At 41.8% G+C, this 25,548-nt stretch overlaps 1 protein-coding gene and 1 long non-coding RNA gene across 2 annotated transcripts in view; one reads left to right on the forward strand and one right to left on the reverse strand.

Annotated features, from left to right (window-relative positions):
- Positions 1-5,932, forward strand: LOC134808202 (uncharacterized). Its single transcript, XR_010150747.1, has 3 exons — positions 1-295; positions 1,553-1,713; positions 2,732-5,932. It is a non-coding gene; the product is annotated as an uncharacterized LOC134808202 (long non-coding RNA).
- Positions 5,665-25,548, reverse strand: part of UTP25 (UTP25 small subunit processome component) — a 24,536-nt gene continuing 4,652 nt past the window's right edge. Inside the window, exons 4-12 of the mRNA XM_525053.8 lie at positions 24,787-24,960; positions 22,983-23,071; positions 20,933-21,343; positions 19,016-19,235; positions 17,088-17,290; positions 15,698-15,880; positions 15,450-15,562; positions 14,436-14,681; positions 5,665-6,926 (exon numbers count right to left, since the gene is read on the reverse strand). Coding sequence (XP_525053.3) covers positions 6,683-6,926; positions 14,436-14,681; positions 15,450-15,562; positions 15,698-15,880; positions 17,088-17,290; positions 19,016-19,235; positions 20,933-21,343; positions 22,983-23,071; positions 24,787-24,960 — 1,883 coding nt within the window. The 3' untranslated portion in view covers positions 5,665-6,682. The remainder of the gene's footprint in view (positions 6,927-14,435; positions 14,682-15,449; positions 15,563-15,697; positions 15,881-17,087; positions 17,291-19,015; positions 19,236-20,932; positions 21,344-22,982; positions 23,072-24,786; positions 24,961-25,548) is intronic.

The following is a 25,548-nucleotide window of genomic DNA, read 5'->3' on the forward strand; positions in this document are numbered from 1 at the left end:
GGCATCTCCTCGCGTACCCTGCTCTGGTGTCGATTCTTTGTTCTTTACTTCTTTGGGTGCATGCTGCCTTTGTGAGCTGTAACACCGCGAAGGTCTGCAGCTTTACTCTGGAAGCCAGTGAGACCGGTGAACCCACCAGAAGGAAGAAAGTCCGAACGCATCCGAACATCAGAAGGAACAGACTCTAGACACGCAACCTTTAAGACCTGTAACACTCACGGCGAGGGTCCGCGGCTTTATTCTTGAAGTTAGTAAGACCAAGAACCTACCAATACCGGACACACTGGAATTACAGGTGTGAGCCATCCCTTAGTCCTTTTAAGAGTTCAACAATTAAGATTGCTTCCTTAAAAAGGGTAATAATAACTACTATTTATTGAGTGCTTTTTTTTGTTTTGTTTTTGGAGAAGTAATTATCTAGTAAAAACAGTGTATATTTTCAGGGTTGTGCTACCTGTGTGGAAATCGGGAAAAATAAGGATGCTTACCTTAAATGGGTGTGAGGGATTAACTGATGTAATACATGCAAAGAGGTTGGAAGAGTTGCTGGCGCTTAATCAGTACTCCAAAAAATGTTACCTTCAAAACCACCTTTTAATGCAAAAGCATATATATACATACACACACATTGTTGGTTATTCATGCAGAAAAGAATCTGGGAGGAAACATAAGACATTAATAATGATCACCAAATAGATGTAGTTTGATTTTTGTTTTTCGCTATTTCACTTGTATTTGTGGAATGGGCATGGGTTGCTTTTTTAATAAGATTAAAAGAATAACTTTTCAGGAAAAAAGTTTAAGGAAGTAAGAATGATTGGCCTGGAGAAGCAAGTTTCATAGGAGACATGGTAGATGTATTCCAGTAATTGAGCCTTAAGTGGGGAAAAAAAAATTTGTACCGTACAGCTTCAGAAACAGGACTGATGGATAAAAGTTTCACAGTGTTTCTAACAATCAGAGATGATTAGAAAAGCCACAATGAGCACCCCATCCTTGAAGGAATTCAAGCAGAAGCTGGAGGCCACCTCTTAGGGATGACCCATAGGTAATTCATGGATCAAGTGGCAGATTAGATCACAAGACCTGTAAGTTTCTATCGAATTGGGGATTCTGACTTATTTCCTATTTGACCTAATTTAGCTTTGACATACACTAGAAGAGATGAGAAACAGGTGGTCATCAGCCTTCAGAGAGCTGAAGTCTAGTTCTCTTGCTAATTATTTTTTCTGCAACGATCACTGTTTCTATAAATCTTATGAGAAGACACTTGTGTTCCCTCATTCTATGGATCCAGTGTGGAATGGACACGTCAGAACTGCTAGCAGAGACATGTGAGTGCCCACTCCTCACGCCACCAAATGGCCAGCATCAACCCTGAAGTACAGTCTCAATGTTGGTGCTTGCCAAGAACAGACGAAAGAATAGGCAGTGTCTTTGGAGTTCAGGAGTCTGTGATGCCATTTTTGTTTTCTGTATCAGTCAGGAATGGCTAATAGAGGCCTGGCCTGATGGCGTAAACAAATTAGGTGTTTGTGTGTTCATGTAACAGTAGTGCAGAGGAATACCATGCAGGACTGGCATGGCAGCTCTACAACATCCTTGGAGAACCAGGCTTCTTTCTTCACCACTCTCCTACGTACAGAGCTTATAGCCTCAGGAGCTTCAGCCATCACTTATGCGTTCCAGGCAGGAAAAAGGGAAGAGCAGAAGGTAAAAGTGGTGCTCCTCTGAGTTTTAAAGAACTCCCCTAGAAGTCCTGCTCAGTAGTTAGTGCTTCTGTCTCATGGGCCACATTTTACTGCAAGGGGTGGGGGATGGAAAATGATGCAGTGTTTTTACTAGGTACTTTGTTATCTCATTAAAATCCAGCGTTCTGGAACTAGGGAAGTAGGTGGATATAGGGCAAACAATAGCAGTCTCTTCCCTTCTCACACAGTCCCTCTATAAGGCTAGTGGGGATTACTCCATACTTTATTATAAAGATGAGAAAACTGAGAAGTGGTCGTGAGGACTTGTTTAGAGCCACAAAATGTCAGTGGTGATGTTGGTCCCAACACCCAGCTTTGAAAAAATGAGAGAACACAAAGACAGAAACCCATGAACATCTGTGGACAAACACCAGCTGTGAGCCCAGGGCCACCTCTCCTTGCAGAATCAAAACTGGCAGATGAGAGAGGCTGCAGAGGTCAGTGAGGACGAAGGTGGCAGGGCACTGGGGCAGATGTTTCAGTGATGGTGCTCCATGCTCTGTGTCATTCCCTAGGTTGGCAAAAGGTAGACAGCTCTGGCCTTGGCTCAGCTGGGAGAACAGATGGGCAGGAATTCAGCACAACTCCTAAATCAGCCAAGCGGCAGACTGCCTCCTTTCCTTCTCTGGGTCAGCCAAGGCTACAGTTTCCACCTGGTCACAGCCAGCTGCAGAGGCCCAAGACTGAAGCCCATGACAGCTCGGCGAGGAGCACCTAGAAATGTGCCATCCCACACCTGACTGTGAGGGGCCATCAGGAGAACAGGCAAGGGCAGGTGTTTCTTCCAGCAGTGAGGGGACATCTGCATTGAGCTGCCCAGCAGGAGAAAGATTAGATTTCTCTGTGCAAAGCAAACAGCTCCTTATGGCAGTCACATACCTGTCCTCACTCCTTTTGAGCATAGGGCTATACTGAGAAAACCAGTTTGTTTGAAAAAGGCCTGGAGCTCTGTTCTTTCTCATCCTCTTTATCTACCATAGGAATAATGGCAACGTGACCAGAGGTGTAAGGGGAGCCTAGGACCTACTCTGAAATACACGTAATGCAAGCGGAGGCGGCAACTCCCCACATCTGAGGAGGGGAAGGTCCTCATAGAAGGGAAACAGAAACAAAGCAAAAGTAGACAGGAACATGTGTTTAGCTTTAGACACGACATAAAATGCAGTTTTGCTGCAGTTCTGGTGAGACCACGTGGCATAGGAGGAAGACGGCTGAACGTCGCGGGGTTTGCTTGGGAGGAAATGACCAGGCCCAGAGGGAAAGAAGCGTTCCCTCTTTCACCTTCCAATGCTTACATCAATTTTGGATTATCTGTGTATTTACTCCCCATTCATTGACTCTAATTAAAAGTTGACTGAAATCTGTTTAGAATTCTATGTAGCCAGGCTTTCAGAAAAGCTTTTTAAAATAAGTGTGGAGTAGAAATTTGGTAATGAAGATCACTACCATGTTCCTTTGAGAGAAAAGATGGGAAAGGGACTGGAAGGAGAGGATGGCTAGACGGAGGGAGGGCTAGCTGTGGTGGCCCCACGCTCCTCAGAAGCCGTGCCCTGAAAAGAGCCACTTCTGAGCATTCCACTGACATTCCTTTTCCACGAAGCTTTGGGCACCTCAGGCCCCTGCAGTTGGACAATGAGGCTCTTCAGACAACTATAAAGAACTTCCAACTCTTGCTCCCTCACCCCAGGCCTTCTGTAATCTTGAGACCCTAGATCTGCTCACGTGGGCTTGGGAAGGCTGGTCAGATGGCCAATAGGGTCTGGCCCCACCTGCCTTTCCCTTTCCTCCTTCAGCAGCGTAGCTCCTCACCCTCACGAGGGCACAATCAGGGCTGAGAGCCTTCATGAGCCCCCCTTGGTCCTCTGGGGTATGAGGAGTCAGCAGGGACACATTCCCCATCTCCACTAGGACCATCTGTGCTCAATTATAATCCCTTTGGAAGCAAGCAGAGGGCTGTTTAGCTGCTGCTGGTTCTCTATGATTAGCTTGTTCTTGTTTTTTGAACACTGCACATGGTGCAGCCAGCTGTGAGAAGCATCCACGATTCAAAGCTTTTTCTCTCTCAAAAAGAAAAGTGCTAAGCTGGTTGTTTTAACTATGGGAAAAGAAAAAACCTTTAAAAGTGTTACTTTCTGGGTAAGTTCCTTTCCATACCTTTTAATTCCACTCTTTCCAGGATTGGGACCATCCTTTGTCTATATTTCACAGACCCTATATAGGCACTTGCTTGCTGCAAATGAGCCTAGTTAACATCAAGATAGTGTGTAATTCCAGCTCATGCATCCGTATTTCAGTAGCCTCTCTTCTCGCTTATTGTGTGTTGAGAGAGACCAGATCTTCAAGGCATCCTTTTAATAAAACCATTGCAGAGACTCCACTCTGCAATGCACTAAGGAGCCCGGGCTAACTGCAGAGGCTTACCTTCTTTTCAGGTGCTGAGCCAGGAACAAAGCAACACTACTTTGTTCACACTTGAAATCCTCAGTGTTCTCTGCAGGCAAGAAGCAGTTGGCTGGGTTTGGCTCTACGCCAGCATGAAAATCACTAGGGGTGCTTAATAAAATGGTTATTTCTGGGGCTACATCATGGATTTGAAATCTAGACTCACATGTGAGTGGAGAGCCAGAGAAGCTGGAGATTTGGGAGTCGTGTGAATAGTAATAATGGAAACCACGAGATAAACTACAATTCACAGGCAAAAGAATATGGCAGTAGAAAAAGATGTAGGTAATTGGCCAGGCGTGGCGGCTCAGGCCTGTAACCCCAGCACTTTGGGAGGCTGAGGTGGGCAGATCACTTGAGGTCAAGAGTTTGAGACCAGCCTGGCCAACATGGCAAAACCCCATCTCTACTAAAAATATAAAAAATTAGCTGTGCATGGTGGCATGCGCCTGTAGTCCCAGCTACTTGGGAGGCGGAGGCACGAGAATCGCTTGAACTCGGGAGGCACAGATTGCAGTAAGCCAAGATCATGCCAGTGTACTCCAGCCTGGGCAACAGAGCGAGACTCCATCTCCAAAAAAAAAAAAGATCCAGGTAATTAGTCCCTTCGCCTCACATTTCTGAATGAGGTAAATAAACTCATTTCTTATTCTCATAATATACAGGATCTATGATAAACAGCAGCACAATTACGCCAGTAACCACAGGGCATGCCTATAGATACAAAAAGTTCTTTGTAGCATGGGTTTGGTCGGCTTTTATCTAACTAAATTTTCTGAAATTTAGAAAACCATCTAAATATGGAATAAATGGTTTTACTTACCATGCTGAAGAAAAAGAAGTAAAAATGTCTAAATATTTAGCAGAAATATTACTTCAAAAGTGATTTTACTTTTTGTCTTTGATAAGTAATTTTAAGCGTGCCCAAGGATAAAAAAAATCTGTACCAATCATGGGTTATTACATTGAGGATAATGGGAGCCACTGTCTGAGAAAGGAGTTATCAATATGGAAAGAAAATGAGAAGCAATCCTGTGTTGTTGGACTAGAATTGGAGGTACTGGTGTGAATTCATGGTTTTCAATATATGGATATGAAAGTAAATTTAGATATTAATGTGAAGCAAATTTAGACAACGTGTGTACATATGTGTGTGCATACAGGTACACAATTCCCAAGTTCTGACCACTGAGCCTGGGATGAGTGGCACCACAATAGTAAGCACTCCAATCTAACCTTTTATAATAATTTCCTACTAAAAGCAAGCAGGGCTGGAGTAGAGAAACCTGGAATGTCTCATTGTCAAAAAATACAGCAGTGCCCAAGTAGATGGGGGACATGTCAAAAGTACACAGGGGCTAACCTGAAGGTGCTCCCAGCGGCCATATTTGAGACCAGTTACGCATCTAAAGAAATAATGATGTAACAAACCGTAACCCATTGAATAAAAGAAGAAACTACGAGTCCATACTAGGATGAGTTGAATATCTCTTTATCTGAAATGCTTGGGACCAGATGTGTTTAGAATTTTTTTGGATTTTGAAATATTCACATTATCCTTATTGGTGGGGCATTCCTAATCACAAACAATACCCTTAATTGTTTACAGGAAATATATACTAAAGTATTTAAAGGTGATAGGCCTATTGGGTTGGCAACTCACTCTCAAATGGTTCAGGTTCTGTACTTGTAATTTTTCTGTTTGAGAATGTTTCAAAATAAAAATGTTTTTAAAAGTGTAATTTCCTTTTTATTTGCATCTGTTTATGACTGAAAAAATGACTAGTTATGAAGACACTACTGTTGAAGATGGATATTTTAACATGGAGTTTCAACAAAATTACTTCTTGAGACAGAGCTGGTGTTTTTTAAATAACATGATTTTAAGCATATATTTGAACAAAACTAAAACATTTAGTAGTATGAATATAAAAAAAGATCAGTAAATCAATATACTCTTCTAGGCTGAATTAAGGTAGACTATTTAAGGTTTCAAAAAAGTTTGGCTGGGGCAAAATAAGTTTTACAAAACCCATGCCATCCAAAATTAAGATGACATGTAGCAGCAAGAAGTATTCCAATGTCTCATAACCAGTTCTCGCAAGCAATGTGTATTCCTTACTTTAAGAAAGTGTCAAACAAATAGAAAAATCTGGAAGAATTTACTAAGTGTAATAAATTAGAGGTAAATCATAATAAAAGAATTTATGTCTCACAAAAATATTCACAAGTGGGAGTTTTCTTCTACCAACTTCTCAGAGTCCTTCTAGCCCCCTCTTCACTTCTGAAAGATGGGATTTACCAAAATCTGGTTTACATTTAACTTTTCAGGGACACATGACCTGAAAAGAAAGATGTCAGATAATACTGACATTGCCTCATGCACTTTCTTTGTATCCTTCTTCTGTAAGTAATCAGAATTGGGTCCAAATGGCATAGAATCAAACATTATGTATCATGCCAAATACCACTTCCTGCCCAACAAAATTTCATTTTTCTCCAGTAATGAAGAGGTGGACATTCTTGTTGGACTGTAGCATCTGTGCCGCCCGCTCCACACCAACCACGGCAGCTAACCTCTGGGCATCATATTTGGAGTAGAGAACAGTGCAGGTCCACGTGGCCTCTTCTCCTCTGTTGGTGGCTCTCAGCATATTACAGATTTCACTGTAAAAGTGTGGATATGTCGGCAGTTCATAGAAAATCAGGTTCCTGATGCCTTTTATTGTATACCTGTTAGAATTGGAAAGAGAGAGCTATGTCAACTTGAGAAACAAGTTCTGGAAAAACTACCTAGGAGTTGTACAGAGGCATAGTTCATGCTTGTTACTTCCTGCTAATGGAGAAAAACAGTGGCACAAGTAACAGAACAAAAGTTATTCTAACTTGAGGTGGCAACATATTTGAATTCTTTTTATGACAACATATTCGAATTCCTAATACTTGGCTTAAGAAAATGATAAATACACATTTCTTGATCCTACACTGGGTAGGCTGAGGTATCATGGGAAAGAATAGACCAGGATTTAAAAATCTGTCACCGAAAACTTAAAAAGCAGGCACTTAAAATGGAACATTAGCCTTATTATAATCAGGCAAAAAAGAATGGAGACAAGGTCAGACCCAGTACATAAAATAAGTTGTACAGATTGTAAATACACTCCCATTACTCTTTTCTTGCCACTCTGGAGACATGTTAACTCCATGGCAGATGTCCCAAGTTCATCCATTTACAAAACCCTGCCCAAGGACCCACTAGGCATCATGAGAAAGCAATTAGTTTCAACAGCGTATGCATTTCCATCTCTTTCCCAGCTGCACAGTGCTGCCCTGTGGTGGGGGGTGGTGTACACCCGAGGGACTGACTTGCAGTATGGTTCAGTCAGGCTGACGTCAACCGTTCCCCTGTGGGATTCCATAACAAAAGATTTTATATGTTGACAAGCTTCTGATTTTTCCTGTTAAGTTTCTCTCATACACTGAAGACGTTAGACTCCCTTGGGGATTTTATTTCTTTCACAGAAGATAAGTTTTCCTTGTCTTTTTCCCTCACAGCTCATCCTGATCTCTCTGGAGACCTTCCTTTCCCAAACCATGACTGTGATCTATTATGTGGTTCACCTTTCAACATCCTTTCCATAAAGAAGGAATTCTAATGGCTAATGAACTTGAATAAACTGTTCTACCTCACTAGTGCTCAAAACAAAAACAACACTGAGTTCTACTTCTGCTTAGAATGTATAAAACTCGAGAATATTGCTCCTATACTAATAAGAAAAAGTCAGTTAATCTATTATACAAAAATGTTCCTTTTCTTGAGCCCAAAGAGCTACCATCATGAAGCAATCAGGTAACCTGAATTAGGTGGTGAGCTGGTGTATGTTTAATAATTGGTCCTCAGTGGGAGAAAGGGAGGGTGCTAATTTGAAGGATTTGTCAGTTTCAAGCTACCAATGTCATGCTGCTGACCCAGAGATGTGCAGCCAGGTCTCATGAGCCAGTGTGAGCCAGCTTCAGCTCACCATGGACTGAGTTCCAAAGAGTAGCCCTTCTGAGGAAAAACGGGACACAGGAACTACTGCACCTTAGGCAGAGCACAGGAAAAGATGGCCTCTGCCAAAAAAGTGGGTAGTAAGAAAATAGATACACTTCTAACACATTCTTAAAGGACAAGAATAGGCTTGCCTGACTTCAGGACCCCAGGGATCCCTGGATGCTCCTTTAGTTCACATCCACTCATGAGCTTGTTCCAGAGGCCTGCACTGGGAGCCCTGGAGAAAGCAGAAGACCCGAGGGAGACCCCACTGGTGGTAGGGACATGAAAGCCCACCTACTTCCCAGGTACCAGTAGGTACCCCCTACTTCCCATTATCGTGAAACCCATGGCAAAAACCTGAAGCAGACGGGGGAGAGGAAAGGAGCCACCCTGTCCCCCACCCCTAATCGCAGGCAGGCAAAGGCAAACCACTTTGAGGGGGAGGGTGAGTAGAAGCAAAAGTTGTCTGCCCTTAAGGGAAGGGCAGTAAACCCCCACCCTTCCATTTGTCCCCCACACAAGACTTGCACCCAGTAAAAAGCATTCTGCCCCAGAGGAAGGGGTAAGAAACCTGTTCAGCCCAAGTTCCTGCACTGATACAAGCAGAGTTCGATTAGGGAAGAAGCTGTATACACTTCACCACAAAGATCCCTCACAGATAAAAGGTGGAGTCTGGCTGCCACGGAGGTGGCGGGGCAGGAACCCTGAGAAAGCCTCACCCCCAAAGCTTGGAATAAAAAGGGCCTGCCAAAAATTGAGCTGGACCAGGAGAACCCCCTCCCCCCGACTTCATGCCTTGCAAGGAGAAACAAGCAAGAGGCCTCCTGTGAGGAGGGGTCCGAGTGTGGAGTGAGACCCTCCTTTGGCACACGTGTCAAGGCCTCAGTGACAGCTGAGCGATCAGGACACTGAGAAAAACCCTCCAGCACCCGAGACCCTACACCAAGCCCACTGTCTGCTGGAGGAATTTGAAGTCTGTGGTGTTGGGAAGGTATCTATAGTAACAATCAAATCCTGACTAGATTGATCGCACCCACACCAGTGGCCTACGGAAGGGGTGCGGCCGGACGTAAGTATTATTTACCTCAGCCTCTACATTCCATTGAAAGTTACAGAAGACACAAAAAAGCAAGAAAAAGACATCCAAACAATGAGGTATCATTTTGACTATCACATCAGTAGCAATAATTCAGTCTATGGAGCTTTGGAGAAATAGGTGAATGGAGCATAAATTACTTTGTCTATGAATTCAGGAGAAGATATGGAAAAGATGCAAAGGAGCAAATAAGTGGCAACGCATGACACATTTTTAACTGTGTACAGCCTCTGTGCTAACAAGTTTTCCTTTCAAAATCTATCCCAAGAAAATAGGTATTTCATCAAAACATATGCATATGGATGTTTTGCGTATTATTATATACAACAGCAGAAAACAGAAAAAAAAACCCTATATGCCCACTAAAAGGAAGCTAGCTTAATTAACCAATGTAATACTATGTAGCCATTAAAAACAATGTGATGTTTACCTCACACGTTACTTATTAATTACATATGCACACCAAGTGATTTTAGTGATTTGGCATCACCAAGAATGAGACAAAGTGACATTACGTGCCTTCTGATGAGATGAGGTAGAAAGTACGTAATATTCCCTAAGTAGAATTCTTATCAAAATATATTTATTCTAAATCAGTCATCCCCAAACTGCTGCACATTGAAATCATCTAGCTGGTTGTTTTTTAATTTTTTTTTATTAATACTTAGGTTTGGTCCCCATCCCAGACACTGCGATTTAATTGGTACTGGGATGTGACCTGGGCATTTGGATTTTTAAAAGCTTCTATTCTAACGTACGGCAAAGTTTGAGAACCACTGATCTAAATAATAAGGGAACAATTAGATAAATCCAGACTGTGAGACATACTGCAGGAAACCAGATAGGACTCTTCAAAAAGATGTCGATGTCATGAAAAAGTAAAAAAGCAAGAGAGTTATTCTGGATGAGGGTTTCTCAGTGTTAACACTGCTGACATTTTGAGACAGATAATTCTTTGTGGTTGGGGGCTGTCCTGTGAACGAAGGTGTTTCACAGCATCACTGGTCTCAACCCACTAGAACCACCAGAATAATCCTCCAGTTGTGATAACCAAAAATGTCTCCAGATATTGCCAAATGTCCCTGAGGGAGCAAAACTGTTCCCCAATTGAGAACTAAACTAGATTAAAGAAACAAAAGCAGTAAGTTAACCAAATGCTATATATGATCCTTACTGAATCCTTTTTGGCCGGAGGGGAAAGAGCTATAATGGTCATTTTGGTGACAACTAGCAAAATCTGAATATAGACTAGATATCAGATGATATTATTGTAGTAACATCAGGTAGCATGATAATGGTGCTATGGTTAGATAAAAGAATGTTTTTGTTTTTAGGAGCTACATGCTAAAATATTTAGGGGTGAAGTGTCAATGAAGACTCACGCTACTTTACTTTCAAATGGTTCAGGAAGAAAGAATGAGATGTGAGTGGGGATAGAGAGAAGATGGGTATGTGCAAATGTGATAAAATGAGAACAGCTGGTGGAATTTGGGGTAAAAGCATTTATAAATAAACAGATGTTTATTAGTCTCTTAACAATTTTCTTTCACAATGAAATCTTTTCAAATAAAAACCTGGGGGAAGAGAGGATGTGGTAGAGCTATATATAGTAACTTAAAAATATACACAAAAATCCACAATATACAAATATACAGGCCAAAATGTTAATGTCTTTGAAGTTTTTTAAATGAGCACATAAAACATCTAAGACAAAGGGAAAAAAAATCCCTAAAACAAAAAAAGATCCTAATTTTAGTATTGCTTTTTAAAAAAACACCTGTGTGTGTGCACGCGTGCATGTGCACACATTTTTCATATAAAAAAGATGGAAAAAAATTACCAAAAAGGGTATTTATATCAGGGCAGTGAGATTTTTAACCTAAAATTTCCAATTTCTCTACAATAACTGTGTAATACCCTCACAATCAGGAAAAACAAAACAATAAAACTGTTAAGTGTTATATTAAACACACACACATGAAAATCTGTCTCAGTCCCAATGCAACCACAATAGAGACTGAGTATCTCCTGGCAACAGAGAACATGGCCAGGGCTTCTTCCAAGGGGCAGTTAGTGGCAAGTCTCCATAGCTTGAGCACCCCTTACCCTGCCTTCCTCCTCCCTTATATATGCTTTGTTTTCAGTGACTCCTACAAACACAGCCTAATCACCCTGACAGGACCTTCCACATGTCTATTTCACCAGCCACTGTTAAAGACAAATGAGGCAACCACAATGAACTTGAAAGGCTGGCTCCTTCCTACGGTCCATAAAGACCAAGTCTACTACTTCTAGAACTGGGATTCTCCTGTAGGGGAAGGGAGTAATCAGAAACTCCCAGCAGCCTTTCCAAACTCCACAAATCCCACCTCCAGTTTCTGACTTGCCTCCTGGTTGAGATCCTCCCTGCTGTGGAAACCCACTGATAACGCACTGGAAAAGAGCTGTGACCCATCGTTGGGAGGGCAATCATGACCAAATGTTCATCCAATTCTAAGATTCTGCTAGTTTAATCTTCCCCAAATAAAACAAATCTTCAGGTTAAAAAATTTTTGCTAACTCAAAAATGAATTCTAATCTTCCTAACGTTGCCAGCTGTCATAGAGAATATAAAAACAGAGTCAGAAACTACAATATAAAATACATGTACATTTTCTGGCCGGGCACGGTGGCTCATGCCTATAACCCCAACACTTCTTGGGAGGCTGAAGTGGGCAGATCACATGAGGCCAGGAGTTCAAGACCAGCCTGGCCAACATGGCAAAACCTCGTCTACTAAAAATACAAAAATCAGCCAGGCATGGTGATGCAATTCTGTAATCCCAGCTACTCAGGAGGCTGAGTCACGAGAATTGCTTGAACCCAAGAGGCAGACGCTGCAGCAAGCCGAGATCACACCACTGCACTCCAGCCTGAGCAACAGAGTGAGACTGTCTTAAAAAAAAAAAAAAAAGAAAAAAAAAAAGTACTTATTCTAAGGTCAAATTAAAAAAAAAACAAATCACAAAGGCACTGCACACCAAAACATCCATAATCACCTTGGTGATCTCTTGAGCAAAAAATTCTATAGTTGGAAACCTTGAGATAATTAGCTGTTGCAGAACTCTAAAGCACATTATTTTCATTCATCTTCTGCAAAAGAAACACCAATTAACCTGGCCCAGGGCATAAAGCAAATGGCATATGCTGAGATTTGTCCTTATCGTGACTTTGAGGGCAACATGGCTTGGTAAATAGACAGTGTAATACAGGGGACTGTCCTGCTTACAAAGGGCTCCATGCCCTGTCCTTGAAAAGCTGCTGAGATATTAAAGAGCAGTCCTCATCCCAGCTTAATTCACAGTTGCCATAGACAATCACACTGGGAAGTTTTCCAATCCATCCACTTCAATTAAAGGGCTTGCTTTCATTTGTCAAGATGATAGAAAGCTAAGAGCTTTTAAGACCTGATGAGTGCAACTTCCCCAAATACTTTCCAACATGAATGGAAACGACAACTTACTGGAACAGAGCAAATAATGAGGGCAACAAGCAGGCATTCATTAACACTCTTTGGCCAAGCAGCCTTCTCTGGGTAGCCAAGAATGGAGCCTGGGAAACACAAATTTAATCAATCCTCAACTCTCTAAGAGGTCATGCCATGCCAGCTTTGCTATGCCTAGGCAAGCTGCTGGGACTCCTCCCTCCCCATCCTGGTAACAAGGACGTTATCTGGGGAGCACCATCCTAATCGTTTTAGCATAAACTAAAAGGTAATGCAATGCCAAAGTGCATCATCTAATGTGCTCCAAAGCTTGGGAGATTTCTGGCATATCTGTTTAGGATTCTCTGAGAAAATGCACCCATTGTGAGTTAATAAAACAGTGAAGTCAGAACTTAAATCCATTGGACATTATTGTGAAATCAGGATGAGGTAACAGAATATAATTTACATAACTCTACAAGCAAGGGTTAAAAAAAGCCTTTTCCATACTATGCAACCATGAAAATTGAAAATAAAAATCTAAAAAATAAAAAAGCTTTTTCTATTTATCAACAGAGAGAGACTTAGCAAAACAATAAAATACATGAGCTCTAGGGCCAGAAGGGCCGCCACTATCCCAAACAGTAATAGAAGGCTCAGTATTACTAACCCTCTATCTAGAGTTGGTTTTTGTTTTTTTTTTTTTTTTGAGACGGAGTTTCGCTCTTGTTGCCCAAGCTGGAGTGCAATGGCACGATCTCAGCTAACTGCAACCTCTGCCTCCCGGGTTCAAGCTATTCTCCTGCCTCAGCCTCCCGAGTAGCTGGGATTACAGGCACACACCACCACGCTCAACTAATTTTTTATATTTTTAGTAGAAACGGGGTTTCACCATGTTAGCCGGGATGGTCTTGAACTCCTGACCACAGGTAATTCGCCTGCCTCGGCCTCCCAAAGTGCTGGGATTACAGGTGTGAGCCACTGCACCTGGCCTGAGTTTTTAAAAAAATAACATGAAAACCAATCAACTTATTTTGTCAAAGTCACCTGGTAGGAAATCTAAGCAAACGCTGAAACCCTTCAACATTCAACTTGAAGCCCTTACCCTTTCACCTCCTGCAAATGTCAAGGAGCCCACGGTCCTAGTTCTCCTTGGTAGGGAGTATCTGTGCATACCGCAGGAACACCGCAACTGTCTGGAAACTGACACTGTACTCAGCCTCCATCTCCCCAGAAAACACAGTTCTCAATGCTTTTGTCTGTGCACTGAGGGCAAACAGAGGGAAAAAGTCTAGACAGGGACAACTCAAGTGAATACAGGGAAGGTCCCTCCCCTTCCTTGTATTCATTTGAGTTGTCCCGTAATGTCCTTCTTGCAGTGTATAACCACAGCTACATGCCAGGTCTATAGACAGGGTATGCTTTGGTTTCTACATCCTTCTTCAGCAATGCCCATTTTGGGAGAAAACCAACTAACCAACCAAGAAGAGTCTGTCCAAACCAAAAACTCTCTGGCTACTTTGTAAGAGTGCGAGAGTGAGGGATGATCTCATAACGCCACGAAGCCTGCCATGCATTCAGAGCAGGCCATGATTTGTCCTGCACTTCCCCTTCAGAGAGGAGGCTTGAAACCTGGCACCACTTTACCTTTTGTAGAAATGGAAGCGCTCTGTGAAAAGTAGAAACTGTTTCTCTCCTTGAAGGAAGAAGTGTCTGGCCCTGGAGACACCAGACTTCTGCGTGTACTCGCAGATGTGGGTAAAATTCAGTTCCTCCTTCTTGAAGTAATTTCGAAGACGCACGAAGTCAAAGTAGGAGGGGATATAGATGAGCGTGTGAGACATGACTGCATCACGATACTGTGGCAAAATCTTGTTCACAAAAAAGTTAAACCTGATTTGGAATGGCAAAGGGCAAAATTAATGTCTAGAGCTAAGCTTATGGTGTCTCTTAACTGTGTGACCCTGAGCAAATTACAATCTCCTGTTAAAAGATTACCTCCCCAGAGGCCAATATGATTTACCTCCTCTCAAAGAGATTATGTAAGGATAAAACTTGATAAGCACACTAAAAAAAATAAGTGTCAACACTATTCATTGTAAAAAACAGATGTAATACCATTATATCCCAGAGAATTACTCTAGGAAGTCCACACCACACTATTCAGTCAGTCAGTCAGTCAGTCAGTCAGTCAGTCCGTCCGTCCGTCAGTCAACAAATAATCACTGAACATCTACCATATACTAAGCCTGACTAAGCTTCTTTGGGGTCCCCTAACTAAACACAATGAAGAAAAAGGGGGAAATTATCTATACAATTAGAAAAACAGTTCTTTCCCTGAGGGGCTTACAATTAACTTGCTGACATGAGACACTTTGTAGCATAAAGCTGTATAATTTTAAAATGCCACAGTCAAGAGTGAAAGAGTCCTGATTTATAGTAATAACCCTGCTACTAACTAGTTATGAGACCTAGGCCAAAGTCACTATTTCTCTCTGTGCTTCAGTTTCCTCCTCTAACAAATGACATAATTAAGTTCAATTATCTCATCTGATTTGGTAGTTATCAATAAAAGCAAAATGGAATCCAATTCTAGGTTTGTATGCCCAAGTCAAATCTCTCTATGTGGTCCCCAGGGGCCTGCTGGGAGGAGTGGGTTACCTGGCATCAATCACTGAAGCTAGGTTTTCAGTTTCCATCCTCTGGAAGACATGTGGGAGCTGCACCAGGACATGACTGATAGAGCCTGTCATTGGGACATTCCTCACGGCCACCTGCCAGTAGTCAACGAGAGCGTTAGGTGGACAGCCATCCCCTTCTTGACCAGAAGCTATCGCCTCCTTCTACCTCAGGACCCAAACAATAAACAGTGCTCATGAAGATACTGAGGAAACAAGACGAGAACCCACCTGGCCTTGCATGTTGACACAGTACTTGTTGAACACTGAGTTGATCTGGGCATCCTGAAGGGCCCCAAATAGCAGTGTCTGGCGATAGTACTTGGACCAATTATTGAGGCTCCACATCCGCACTCGAGAAAAGTCTACCCCATGTGAGTCCAGGGGTAGTAGGTTCATGTGATTCATCAAATGCTTTGAGTGGAAATAATATTACCATTAGTGTTGACTGAGCATTTACATGTTGGACATTGCTAAACATTTTCCGAGTCTATCAACTTATGTACTATCATCTCCTAAATTATAACAAGAAAACTGAGGCTCACATGGGTGAGTGACTTGCCCATGGTCAGCCAAACATCCCCAGTGAGGAGATAAGCTAAAACTGGCCCTCCTGGAATTTTAACAAATGATCAAAATGGTACCTACAGGAATGTTCCTTTAAAATGAACTTCTGAAATGCCACACTGGTCTCTCTATGGGTCCCTAAGTCCCAGACTTGGACAAGAAGGGAAATGCCATGGAAAACAGAGCTGCTGTCCCTCAGTGACCTGGTTCTCAAAACATTAGGAATAGTCGCAGTGTCATCCTGTCTTTTCCTCAAATCTAAGAATATAACTCGACTATGCCAAATGCCTTTTCCATTTTAATTATATTTTTACCTTGTAATAGATATTGAAGGGTAATGAGTACAATAAATTTATTTCCTACTTTAGAAGTAAGTTCTACCCTTCATTTGTCCTAAACTTCCTGCAAGCTTCAAGACATGGGGTTGTAGAAGGGGTGAGTTCCCATATGCCTTAGAAAAATAAACCTATAGTTCCTAAATAAGGATTGTTCCAAAGCAGTTTTTCAGTCCTAAAACTGATAACACTGCAGAGTGTGTGGAGAAGGAGAAAAAAATTACAGTACAAATTACATCGGGTAATAAAGACATCCTATATTTCTCTACAAAACAAGATCCCACCTTAAAAAATCTTGAGCAGGGTATTCCCATCTTCACCAAAGACCAAACAAAACAGCATAAGCAAAAACCACATGTGGGATTATGTTAGGTAAAGATGTTCCTGGTGAGGACCCATCCATCCATCAACCTATCCCATCCACCCATCCACCCACCCTAAAGTTAGTAGAAAGAAATTTTAAGGGAAAGAAATCTTTTCTGGAGATTTGAAAATGACTGACAGGAATTTTAATCTCTAGACAGTTTAATTATGGACAATCTCTGGGTAGAAAAGGGGACAAAAGACTTTTTCAAATTAGAAAATGTGGAGTGTGTGTCCTTGCTTCCAAACAAGAGTTCTAATCTGGACTTAAATAATTCTTTAGGACTTAAACCACTGGGTGTCTTATCCCTCTAAATATGAATACTGTCCCACTGAATGTGAATGGCCAGCATTACCAGGACATGCTCCCAGTTCTGCATCAGGTAAATGTCAGCTTGATCAATGATGAGAAGCTCGATAGAAGACAGAAAGTCAAAATCTCTCTTCTTCTCTCCTTCTCCACCAATGATGGTCCTCAAGCCCAGGGGGGAAGCAATGAGGATATCCGAGGAGTAAAATGGGGCATAGAGTCGGATGCTTCTCTGAAGTATTGCCACTCCTACACAAAACAGCCAAGTACACACCAATTCATTAGTCACTACCAAGCCATTACCTTCCACCCTCTCAAAGCAGTCCACCACTTCTATTGCTTCCACATCTCTTATGTTCCTCTTAGCATGTAACTGTGCTCAACTGCTTTAATTATTAAAACATAAGAACAAGAGAAATCTCTCCCTTGCATCTATAGTCCCTTCTAGCTTCTACCTTCTCTTCCTTTCCGTCACTATCAAACTGCTCCAGAGAATTCTCTCTACTTTCAAATCTCTCCTTCACTTCTCACTCCACTGCAATCCGGCCTCTGATTCTCAGGACTCCAGAGAAATGACTCTTGCTAAGGTCCCCACAGTCCTCAGTCACCAACAGGATGAACACTTTTGAGAGCTTCTTATGAGGAAAGTACAAATGGCACAGAATGTACTAACAGCTGCGTTGCAATGCTCTTTTCCTTGCTAATAGTTTCCATGACTTCAACGCTCACTTTTGCTTCTATCACTGACCTGGCCCTTGTCTGTCCTTCCAGATCCAAATAACTCTTCTGCAAACTGGTGGATTCACTTGTCAGCTCTGCTCTCGTGCTGCATAAAGCTTTGGGTTAACTGACTCACTGATCATGGCTTTAATGTCACCTTCACACAAATGTGTATTTCCAGCCCAAATCTTTTTCCTGAGCTCCAGAACAATATACCAACTGCTTCCTGGACAGCTATATATGTTCCAAACAAAACACGAGCTCTCGTCTCCTTATGCCTTACATTCCACCATACCGAAGCCTGTGTGAATCATAGGTCATTCCAAGCTTAGTCACCCTAATGCCTCTGCAACAGGCAGTTTCCTGTCTGAAATGTTTTCCTCCATTCAGCCACCTCCCTTTGAAACTGGCTGAATCCTACACAGGTTTCCACCTAGTACAGATGACACCTCCACCACGACATCTTCCCTAACCACCCTGCCCCCATTTTGGGTAAGGGGGTTTGCTTTAAATGCTCCGAGAACAACCGTTGCACACATATCCTGCACTGCCTGCTCCCTGTCGTAGGCTGGATTTCCTTAGCAATGGGAACTATAACTTTTATTTCTATATTTATTTGTATATTCCCAGCTTCTTAACAGTGCCTGGCACACTGTAGATACTCAATAAGTATTTGTGAATGAGCATATGTGACTAATGAACATTTCCCCAAGAACTTTACTCTATAAAGGTATAACCAACCAAAGTCAATGGGAGCTGAATGAGAGACAAGCAAAAATGTGAAAATTTGGGTGGAAGTCATGTGTGGAGATTATTCAGGGTAGGCATCTATGTAGCACACAGGAGAAACTCCACCTTTATGTAGAGACAGTCATTTTATTCAGCCTCCCCAGAATGACCCCATCAGCCCCATCACTTCCAACATCCTAGAGCACCCCTTGTAGCATCTATCTGCTACCAGCTATGGGTGTGCTTTCACACTTCTGTTATAAGCTTGCTATAAATTTCTGTTATAAATGTACATGTACCTTTCATATATGGCCTCAGAGATCCTCCCGACTCCACTGGCCTAATGTCCACCCCATTAGCCAAGGCAAGACTCTCCCATGGCAAACAACATGTCTCAAAGTCACACTGGTTCTGTTAAAGAGGCGCAGTGAGTGATCCACTGGGAAAATATCTAATTCCAGCTTCTGGTCTCCAGCTATGTAGACTTTCACACTATAGGTCTCAAAGTTGATAGGGAAGAATTACCAATCCTGAAGTGGTCATCAATATTGCCCACAAATACGGCTTCATAATCCTCAGGCCTCTTCAAGTTGGGTGGTCTCTCCTCGGGATCTGATCCATATTCTCCCTGAAACCTCTTTTTGTTGCTCACAATGATTTTCTTCTTGCTGTCACCCTCGAGGAGGCTGATGAAGAGCTGCACCACCCGCAAAGCAGCTTCCCGGAATGGCACCACTATCAGTACCTGTGCAGACAGCAACAGCAGCCTTAGTGGGGTAAGAGGAAGGAACAGGATCTTGAGGTGAAACTGCTGAGGAAGTGGAGCTAAAAAGCTCCACGTAGAGCAGTGGCCCCCAGCCAAGAAACATACCTATGTTACCCGCTTTGCGCAGGGCCTGGCTCAACACCAGAAACTGAGCACCTTTCATAACCCCAGCACCATGACCTGTGGACTTTAGACCCATCAGTCCACGTGAGACATTTCTCAAGCAGAATTTGGAAATACTTTTTACAATAAGCCAATGCCTCTAACAGATACGTCTACCAGTAAAAACTCAAGGACATAAACACGTGAGCTCTTTGAGGGAAAGATTTCTGTGTCTCCCACAGAATTAGTGCAATATTTTTATCCTAAAGACACAGTGAATAAATACATGTCGAATAAATAAATGGAACAAGTAGAGAAGAAATAAAGCGGGTAAGAAAAAGGATTAACACATCATTACATTTTTAGTGCATTCTCTAGTACAGTCTTTCAGAAATGACAATAAAGCATTTCTAAAAAAAATGACCACAATTAATGGGAAAAACAGGACTCAGCTTTCTAAGCATATTCAAAAATATTTAAAGTTACTGTTGAGAATAAAAACTGAAGATGCTTAAAAAATGGCTAATTTCTAATTTCCTATTATAAACAATGGACATAACCCCAGTTAAATCATGTAATTCACCAAATTATAATATGTTTCATAGATAATCTGCCTCTTATTCTTCTATGTAATTCTAAATGGAAACAACCTTATAACCCTGATGTTCAAGCCCCAAGGAGTGCAGTGGACTCAGCTTGGTACAGTTACAGAGATGGTGGACCAAGATTTAAGAGGACTTGGTTATTGTTCCAGCGGTGACAGTAAGCGTCAGGGCTTTGGTTTCCGCCGCTATTACACAAGGGAGTTTGACTAAGAAATCTCTAAAGGCCACATTAGTATCAAATTTCTAGAATCCTATTAAACTCAATGAGAAAATTCTAAAAAGATGAGGCTTCTTCAATACGGAGAGATGCAGTTCAGGGCAGGGGGACAAGTCCTGGTTCTATAACATCATGAATAATGTAGGCAAAATTGAAAGCCATTTCCTGTTAAGGCCTCAAATCCACTAGAGCTTAGACTTATGAATATAAACGCATCACTTTAAGCAGCAATAACTTTACAGTGGCAAATGTAAATTTTTGCTTTCAAAGGCTGACGTATGTATGTGGCTTAGTGAAGAGAATCTATGGTTCTTGTCTCATCTCTGCTGCTCTTTCTCTGGTTCTCTTTAGCAAGGCCCTCTATGAATTTCTACGAATTTGGGGCTGTCCACAGCTGTCATATGGAGGGATTGGATAAAAGGCTCATTAAGGTCCCATCCAGCTTTGACAACCACAAAGAAGAGATTTATAATGGAGTTTTATTTATATACTCTGGGTTTATCTTTAAGGAAAGTGTCATGAAGTGCCTCCTCCTCGCAAGTTTCCAGCTACATCCACTGTCAGAAACAGCCCACTAAGCTGCTGCAGTGCTGCTCTGACACTACCTGGCCTACTTAATATGCTCACATTTGGGCTCATTCATTATGCCAGTCAATTATTAAAACACCCAAGTTCCTGCTAAGTGTCAGGCACCTCTATGGCAGTGCCTTGCAGCCGCCTCCTCGAGAGCAAAGCTTTCCTGCTGGACTCACCTTGGGCCTTGTTAACCCTTGGTCTCTGAAGTCATCATCATCACCCACTCCAAACTTCTGGCTTCGGCGTCTGCTATTGTTGCCAAGCACCTGGGCATTGGCTTTGAGGATGTGATTTATCACATGCAGGCAATACACATGGCGGATCTCTTCCCCGTTCTTCAGAGCAGTCCTTTCCGGGTAGAACAGGTCCCGGTAAGAATTCATAATTAAGAAGAGTTCTTTCTGGAGGGGGGTGAATGGGCTGCTTGATTTTTGGGGACCAGACAGGAACTGGCTGTTGGTCTTAGTCCAGGTGGATTCCAGAGGCTTCTGGAGATGAAGTGACTTTAAGTCAATATCCTTTGGGGGTTTAAATGTTTCCAACTTCTGAAACTTAGAGGAAAAGAAAAGCTGGCCCAGAATAGGCCACTAGGGGAGAAACAGATCAAGAGCCAAATTAGAAATGAATAACAGTATATTACATTCACGTAGTACTATATTTAGCGAATTTTTTCATGATTTGTAGATCATCTCATTTAATCCTCACAACAGCCCTGCAAGGTAGTTACCATGATACTCATGTTATAGTTTAGGAAGCACTGAGGTTCATACAGAGGTTGTATGACACAAAGTTTACACAGAAGAAAATGGAGCTGAGGGCTAGACCCCAAGGTTTCTGATTTCAAATCTGAGCTCTTCACCCTATCAGTTGTCCCACACTGTTCTGTGGAATATATTCTGGGAAGAGTCAACATTCATTCTAGAAACAAAGGGGTTCCATGGTCAAATACCCTTGATAAACATCACAAAACTTAATTCCTCTGAGGGAGATTGACAATGTACATTCGATACTAAAGGTGTTGACAAGTTCTATGACAAGAAATCTGTCCATTTTGTTTAAATCCTAAGGAATACTATTTTCTATTTTGTGGGATACAAGTTTAAGAATTTTTGCATTATAGCTAAATTGCTGATCTAAAAATAGGACAACCTCAGCAATAAAAAGAAATAAATTACTGATAGCTGAAATAACTTGGATGAATCTCCAGGGAATTATGCTGAGTGAAAAAAAAAAACAATCTCAAAAGGTTACATGCTGTATGAGTCATTTAACATTTTTAAAATGACAAAATTATAGAAATGGAGACCAGATTAGTGGTTACCAGGGGTTAGAAATAGGGGTGGGGCAGGGTGCAGAGGGAGGTAGATATGGTTATAAAAGGGCAACAAGGATCCGTATTTTGCTGGAAATGTTCTGCATCTTGATGGCAGGAGTAGATACAGGAACCTATGCATGATAAAATTGTATATAAATATAGGCACAGGCATATGCAGTTGAACAGGAGTAAAACCAGATCTGAGTAAGACTGGTAGATTATATCAATGTCAGTTTCCTGGCTGTGACATTATACTACAGTTCTACAAGATTTCACCACTGAGGAAAACTGGGCAAAGGGTACAAGATGTCTTTGTATGAATTCTTACAACTGCATGTATATCTATAATTATTCCCCCAATAAAAATTTCAATTAAAAAAAGGATGACCAACTCTCATGAATGGCATCAGTGGTAAGAACAAAGAAGCAAAAACTGCCCAATATCTGGATAATTTATTTGTGGACCTACCTCAGATATTTCAAACAAATGAACAACAGTAGTACCTACTGTTTTAATGAACACTGTTTTACTGAACACTATGTATTAGTAAACTATTCTATTTTGAGATAGGTATTATTATCCCCCTCTAGCAGACTAGAATAGTGAATAGCAAAAAAGCAGATGAACTTGCCTTGGGTCAAAATGTGATAGCTCCTTGAAGTTGTTGGTCTCCAAATCCACTCTTACCCATCATTATATTATCTGGCACCCACACTCCAGCTTCCTGGTGCGTTTTCTAGCTACACCTGTGCCCCACTAGGCTCTTCTAGCCTTCCTTATGCCCTGCTTCCCTATCAAGCCATCTACTGCAGGTGTATATCATACATTCTGGGAAGCCACTAAAACCCAAGACCACTGTTTTATTTAGAGCTTTCTCTATTTGTGACCAGGATGACCAAGCAACACTTACTTTAAGCTCGTGGGTAGTTTTGGGATTTGTGGTAACAGCCTGAATTGCTTTTTCTTTCAGTTCTTTGTTCACATGTTGAAGAAATGGATCTAATTCAGAAATAAAAATGTCAGCACACTATGCAACTACAGAGGGGTTTTCTGGTCTTCCCCTGTGAAAGACATGTTGATCTTCATTGTGTTAACTCATCCTTTTCTCCATTGACTTTCCCCACCCTCTGGCCAAGTCCAGAGCTTAAAAACTTCTGAAAGGTTCATTTTCCTAAAATATTTCTCTAATTATATTACTTCCCAGCTTGAAAACTTTTGAAGAAACTTCTCAGCCTGGAATTCAGAGCACTTTAGGATATACCTCCAACCTGCATCTCCGTTATCATTTCTGGACTATATGGCCCTCAAATTCTTCTGCCTCTGTGCTTTTCCTTCCTTCAACTAAAAATTCCAGCCTCTCCTTCACTTCATTTTTGCATATCCAAATGTTATCAATTTAATGTTACCCACTGAATCACAATAAATACTTCCCAGGCTTACTGTGTTAGGCACAACGTTGGCTCACCTTGTTCCCTAGAGTCATCACTTTCTCAAGTCTCCTACTCTGCCCAACCCACCCATTCCAACACATATACATACATACATGTCTTATCTAGCAGACTGCAAGGTCTCTAAGAACAGGTTCCATGTCTGATTGATCTTGCACTGGGACACACAGATATGACCAATACTCCACTGAATTGAACAAATGATCCACATGATAGCATCTGCACTCCAAATAATCTTTAGTATTCTGAGCTAGCCACCCAACCTTCTCTCCCAGTCCCACTCATAAGAAACAGAACAAAGTTAAATGACCCATCCAAGCATCCAAACAGTAAAATTTCAAATGAAATGCATCTTGTATTAAATATCTAAGAGTGAACAACAGGACATAAGAATTCTAGATGCTAATATATCTGTATGAGCAAAACAACCACAGAAATTATGGGACAGTCAAGCTTCCTAATGTTTCCTCCAAAGTTTCTAAGTTTTAATGGTTCAGAATGGAGTTTGTACTAAAATCTACAAATTCTACCTGTCACTTCTTCTCCTGCAAAATAACCAACAGAACTAAATGAGTCAAATGAGGATTAAAATTTCTGTTTCATTAAAGGTAAAGCTGGGTTGAAGAATGGCAATGAGATCAATGAAGGCAATCAGGATACAGAACGAGACCAACCTGACTTGCCCACCCAGACACTGGCTGAGAAACTGGACTTGAGACAGCAGGAACCCATCAAAGCCCGCCATAGGCACGTCTTGACCACGTGACTGCCATTTGGTCACAGGAGTGGTCAAGAGTCTGTGGGAGGCAGGAGACACAGGGTAGGGCTTTTTGGCTTTTGAGGGTCTCCCTGGTAATAAAGACCACTCCGATTAGCCACCCCTGGGTCTTGCAAATCTGAAAAATTACTGCTCCAAAAAGGAACAGCAAGTGAGGGGTAGAGGAAGTATTTTTTCCTCTTTTTCTTTCTCTTTCCCTACTTGGGGAGAAAATCAGAAATCTTCCCCTGACTCCAATAATGAAAATGTGAGGCCTGGGAAGCTGGCCTTCCCTACCATCATTCTTGTTTGTTCTCCTAAATGTCCCCTCCAACCCCTAAACACTGAGAAACACAAAATACCTTTTAGAATTATTTTTCCCAGCTCTAGATCTAGCCACTAAACTGTTTTTATTGCTGTTTGTTCCAATAATAGATTCAATGTGTATTAGTACACAAATTCCATACTAAGCACCTGGTGAATTCAAATAACACACACTGTGCTATGACCTTGAGAGGCTTTCAAAGAAGAGTTGTCTCCACTTTCCTCTTCCAGAAAATTGGTTTCCAGGCTGAACAGTGACTCGTGTTTTGCATCTGTGAACTCTTTGGGGGATGTTTGTGATGTGCCCGGTGGCTCTTCCCCATCTTCTTTTCCCTCAGGGTCAGCAGATAAAGCTACATCTGCAGTTTTGAGAAACATTTTATAAAATTATTTACTCACAAATTATACTTCTGTTGACAAAATGTATTTCCTTAGGCTATACCAACAATAACGTTCATTGATACTATTTATATTTAGGTAAATTCAGGTAGAAAACATAGATTTCAAAATTAAGCCTAATCATCAACACATGATGCGTGATGGTGGGTTTATGTCTCAATTTGGCTGGGACACAGTGCCCAGATATCTGGCCAAACATTATTTTGGATGTTTCTGCAAGGATATTTTTGGATGAGTGTTTATTTATTTATTTATATATTGAGAGAGGGTCTGGCTCTGTCACCCAGGCTGCAGTGCAGTGGTGTCATCTTGGCTCACTGCAACCTCCACCTCTTGGGCTCAAGTGATTTTTCCACCTCAGGCTCCCGAGTAGCTGAAACTACAGGCATGCACCACCATGCCCGGCTAATTTTTGTATTTTTCCGTAGAGATGGGGTTTCGCCATGTTGGCCAGGCTGGTCTCAAACTCCTAAGCTCAATCGATCTGCCTGCCTCAGCCTCCCAAAGTGTTGGGATTACAGGCGTGAACCAGATCTCTTTCTCATATA

The sequence above is a fragment of the Pan troglodytes genome, chromosome 1 (assembly GCF_028858775.2).
Source record: "Pan troglodytes isolate AG18354 chromosome 1, NHGRI_mPanTro3-v2.0_pri, whole genome shotgun sequence".
Classification (NCBI taxonomy): Eukaryota; Metazoa; Chordata; class Mammalia; order Primates; family Hominidae; genus Pan; species Pan troglodytes.